This window comes from Saprolegnia parasitica (genome assembly GCF_000151545.1).
Source record: "Saprolegnia parasitica CBS 223.65 unplaced genomic scaffold supercont2.628, whole genome shotgun sequence".
Taxonomy (NCBI): Eukaryota; Oomycota; class Saprolegniomycetes; order Saprolegniales; family Saprolegniaceae; genus Saprolegnia; species Saprolegnia parasitica.
This window is the reverse complement of record NW_012157022.1, coordinates 1-4397: the sequence shown is the minus strand read 5'-3', so window position 1 is coordinate 4397 and position 4397 is coordinate 1. Positions and strand designations below refer to the sequence as shown.

At 59.1% G+C, this 4397-nt stretch overlaps 2 protein-coding genes across 2 annotated transcripts; both read right to left on the bottom strand.

The window, feature by feature from the left end:
* Positions 1–486: 486 nt before the first annotated feature.
* On the bottom strand, positions 487–2756 carry SPRG_17549 (hypothetical protein; the record flags this gene model as incomplete). Its single annotated transcript, XM_012356885.1, has 3 exons — positions 487–763; positions 800–2333; positions 2384–2756. Coding segments are annotated over 3 exons (2184 nt in total), but the record flags the coding sequence as incomplete, so codon positions are not given.
* A 340-nt stretch (positions 2757–3096) lies between these two features.
* Positions 3097–4271, bottom strand: SPRG_17548 (hypothetical protein; the record flags this gene model as incomplete). The annotated part of the gene is made up of 1 exon (XM_012356884.1): positions 3097–4271. One exon carries the CDS (start codon positions 4269–4271, stop codon positions 3099–3101), a length of 1173 nt encoding a protein of 390 aa, XP_012212274.1. The 3' UTR covers positions 3097–3098.
* Positions 4272–4397: the final 126 nt, after the last annotated feature.

The window sequence follows — 4397 nt, the reverse complement described above, 5'->3', positions numbered from 1 at the left end:
CTCGGTCACGTCCATGGCTGACGTCTGCGACGGCTTGGCGAGGCGCACTGCGTCGGGTGGGAGCCCAAACGCCTTCTGAATTTCGAGCAAAAGCAGGTCGATCCAGTGCGTCCCAGGCAAGAGCGTCGAAAACGCCACGTCAATCTCACGGCCAAATGTGAGATGCGCTCGGTCAAAGAGCACGATCGAGACGAGCATGTTGGCGGCGCCACGCGGCGCGAGCGGCTCGAGCATCTGGACGGCAAACGACCGGTTCTCGTAGAGTGACAGCGGCGACGCCACGCCGAGCGTGCCGTCGTCGGACAGGACGCGCTGGAGACGATGGTTTGGCGACAGGTCCATGAGCCACAAGCGCTTCGCGCGGGGGTGCGTGCGCGCCAGCACGGCGAGGATGCGGGCCTTGAGCTCGCTGACAAGCATCTCGGCCGAAACCACAAGAGTTGTGCAAAATGGCAGTGCGTGCGTCGACGGCCAGACGTGTCGCACGAGTGTTGACGGACTCGTCGTGTCGGTGGGCCTTGGCGTGTAGAGGTGAACGTGGACTCTGAACTCGCCGGCTCGCAGCGGCGCCCCGGGCTCGATCCACAGATTGGATTGGTCCATGAGGGCTAGGTGTGAAAACGACGCCTCCAGGTGCTTGAGCTCGATGCCCTGGCTTGCGCCGCGCCGCAGCGTCAACGTATCCGATCGCTGTCCGAAAAAGGTGCAGAGTTGATCTTTGAGCACTTGGAGAGGTCGCCGGCGGTCAACGGTGAACGGCCAGCTCATCATGTCGTGCTCGACGTTCTTGGTGCGTAGCAGCTTGGGGTCCTTTGTCTGGACTTGGAGGGTGATCAAATAGGCGCGGGCCTCGAAGAGCTCCTTGGCGAGCGACGGCGATGCCGCGAGATCGTCGACGGCTTCCATGTAGATGTTGCTGCCATCCCGGACGGAAAGATCTATGCGCAGTGTCTGCCGCAGCGTCGCTTCGTCGTGATTCGGGTTGAGAATTCGTGTCGTGATGGCCCAGTAGCCCGTTGAGCGCATCGTAAGCAGCCGCAGGTGATCTCGATTCATGTTGAACTTGGCGCTGAGCAGCGCGACCAAGTCGTCGAGTCGCGCGTTACCCGGGAGTTGCACAAGCTCGGGCGGCTCGGTAAAGTGCTCTGGCGTCGTCGGCGTCGATGGCACGTATTGGCGCACGAGCAGCTGCAGCGCCGTTGGATCGTACACTGCCCACGCCTCGTCAGCGCTGGCTCGGACCTCGAGGCACAAGCAGCTCCAGGCGTAGATCACCAATGCCGCTAGCGAGCAGTGTTCACGACCGTCGTACGTCTCGCGTGGCAGCATGTGGTACTCGGAGTAGGCCCGCAGCCGGACGCGGTTCAGCGAGATACGCAGCTCAAAGAGCGCGACAGCCTGAACCGTCACCTCGGCGAGCGTAGCGTTCTTGGATACATGCAGCATCTTGTGGCTGTTGTCGTACAAGATCTTGATCTGGATCATGTCGGCGAGGTTGGCCTTCTTCTTCTCTTCTGCGACGCGACATTCGGCCCGCGCTTGCTTGTTTGCTTGCTCGCGTTGCATCTCGGCTTGTACAAGATCGACGAGCCAAGGAGGTATCAGGTCGTCGGCAGGACACTGGACCTTGCGAGAGACTTCGACCTGGCGGTACTGCAGCACGTAAGCACACGGCGCGCGCGTTGCCTCGTAGTAGCCACAGTTGGCCGACGCGACGCCATACGCCGTGCGCAATTTGGCGTCGGAGATGGTCGAGACCGAGGCGTCGTTGAAGCAGAGCCAGTGACGATCGTCGTCCAGTGACGCCTGGATGTACGCGACATAGTGACCAGCGTTCGCAGCGCCAGCGTGTACGAGCACTGACGCGAGCTCGTAGACAAACGGACCTTGGGTTGCCAGCATAGCAGCGAGGTCAAAGGACGGGTGCCACGAAGCTTCTGTTGCTGCTTCTTGCGTGGTCGTGGAAGACGGCGGCACCTTGGGACGGCTGGACGTCGAGGCATGATGCGCGTTCATGTCGAGGTACTTGGGAAACGAGACTCTGCTCGTAAGCTTCGACGTGTCATGGCTCCATGCAAAGCGTTTGAGGTGGAGTGTGAGCAGCGGCGGTAGTTGCACCAGCGACAGGCGCTTGATGGCGTCTTGCTTGGTGCCGCAGACGTCGCAGAGCCATTGGTTGTCACTGACGAGACGCTCGGGGGCGAGGACGGTTGCGATGGCGTCATCAAGACTTGTTGGTGTTGATGGAATGGCGAGCGAGAGATCGAGAAAGGCGTCATCGTGGCTGCTCTCGCGACCGCACGTGATGCATTGGACAGAGTCTGTGAGCGTGCCTACGCATTGTGTCTATTAGGAATGCCTCATCCAGATGAAAGGATGTAACCTTGGTAGAGGTCTTTGACGAGGTTTGCATTGGGCGAGCCTTGAAGTGAGGCATCGAGAGCCTTGAAGAGAACGTGGTAGAGCTCATGCACGTCGTGCTGCAGCAAAAGATCCGATGGCGTCCAGCCAAAGCTCTGCATGAGCGAGGTCGTGTTGATGGCCTTGCGGTCGGTTCGCAGTTGGAGCCTCGCAAAGAGGAGCTGAAGTTCCCGCAGAAGGCTGCCTTCACTCGCGGACGATGTCGACTGGTACAGTTGCGTGCGCAGCTCGGGTGTCATGTAGAGTGTCTGGAGGAGGCTGTTGAGGTAGCAGGTCGCGCCGTCGTTGCGCAGGCCGCGGTACTTTGTAGCTGGCGTCATGGTCGTCAGCATCATCGATGCACTCGTCTCGGCGTCGTTGCGCGCGGGCGAAGAGGAGCTCGCGTCGGGACAAGGGTCGATGGTCATTCGCTTGTCGACTGCGCTGGTTGTTGTTGGCGCGACCAATTGGCAAAGTGTGAATGATGGTTGCTTGCATTATAATCCAGCTTTGAATGGACTATACAAACGCCAAGGTGTTATTTACGCGAACGTGATTGGCAAGAGTGTTGCCCTTGGGAAGAGCTAGAGGTCCCTGCGCTCGACGACGGTGGCTGCTCGATTGAATAGCTTACGGCAACAATTCAGCGACCTTTCATTGATCCAAAAGTCATTAAAAGATAAGCTTCGTCGCCTTCTTCAAACAGGTGTCGAAATCTCAAGTCGATGTGCTGTAGGCTTGAGCGCCATGGCCCAGCCCAGCTGCGGGACGACCGTGTTGTTGTCTTGGATGGCATACGACATGTGACCTGCCAGCATGATCGCGTCCATTTTGTTGCCGTTGTCATCAATCTCGACGTCGACGGCCGCGTAGCCCGGTGGCAGATCGTCCGCCGCAATGATTGGGTAGGTAGATGTCTCGCCGGAACTGGTCGTTCGCTCATCGCCCTGCCACCGACCTTTTCCGTCAAAGACGGCAAAGACGCTCACCCAGCCACTCACATAGCGTTGGCCGCAGCCTTGGTAGGTGCTGTCATAAATGCTTTGCCAAAACGCCGTGTCGGGCTCGCCACGCGCCGCCGCCACAAACTGATCGAGGACGCCGCTGAGAAGGTCGACCCACGTCTGCATACGCTCGCCATACGCTCGAAAGTGCTCGATGCGCGACCGAATTTGCTGCCAGTCGTCGACCGAGCCGAGAAGCGTCACCGTTGGAATGCCACATGCGATTTTGAACTTGTACTGGAAGAAATTCTTCATCGTGGCCATGGTCAAAATACTCGCCGTGATGCGATCGTGGGGCGTGGTCGTTGTAAAGTTGGGCAGCAGGACGTCGGCGAGCGCCGGGTCGACCAAGTGCGCGCGCATCTTGTCGACCATTTGAGTCGCACAGACACCAAAGTCGACCGTATGGACCGTGCCCGCCGTTTCAATCTCGAGCTCGATCTTGCCTTGGCGGTGCTTGACAAGCCGCGACCGAAGCGCTTCGCTGCTACCGTCGACGTACAGGCCAAACTGGCTCGTGAGCGCCAGCCAAATGTCGTCGGGCCGCAGCACCAAGTGGAGGTGCTGGGCGTACGCTTTGCTGACGCCATCGAGAAAGCCCGTCGTGGATGCAACGAATGGTATCGCGAGCGGCGACTGCTGGTGCACGCGTTGACAGCCAGCGTCGACGTACTCGGGCAGTTGATCAATCGCTGTGGTCGTGTCGCGAAGCAAAGGGCCTGAAAAGTTGGCTGGCGTCACAGGCGAGACGGCAAAAGTGATGCTGCTCGAGGCTGGCGGAGGCGCCGTTGGCTGCCAGAGAAGCGCATAAGCAACGACAAGGACGGCGGCCGCGATGTGGTGCGTCGGACGGTCCACGGCGCCCATGTCTGCGAGATCGTGTTTGAGAATAGAGAGATTTCGCAAGACATTTCCCGTTTCCGTCTGCGATTTTATCCTGTCATAAATGATTAGAAATGGAAAGTCTCTGAAAACTAATCGTGAAATTCGCCC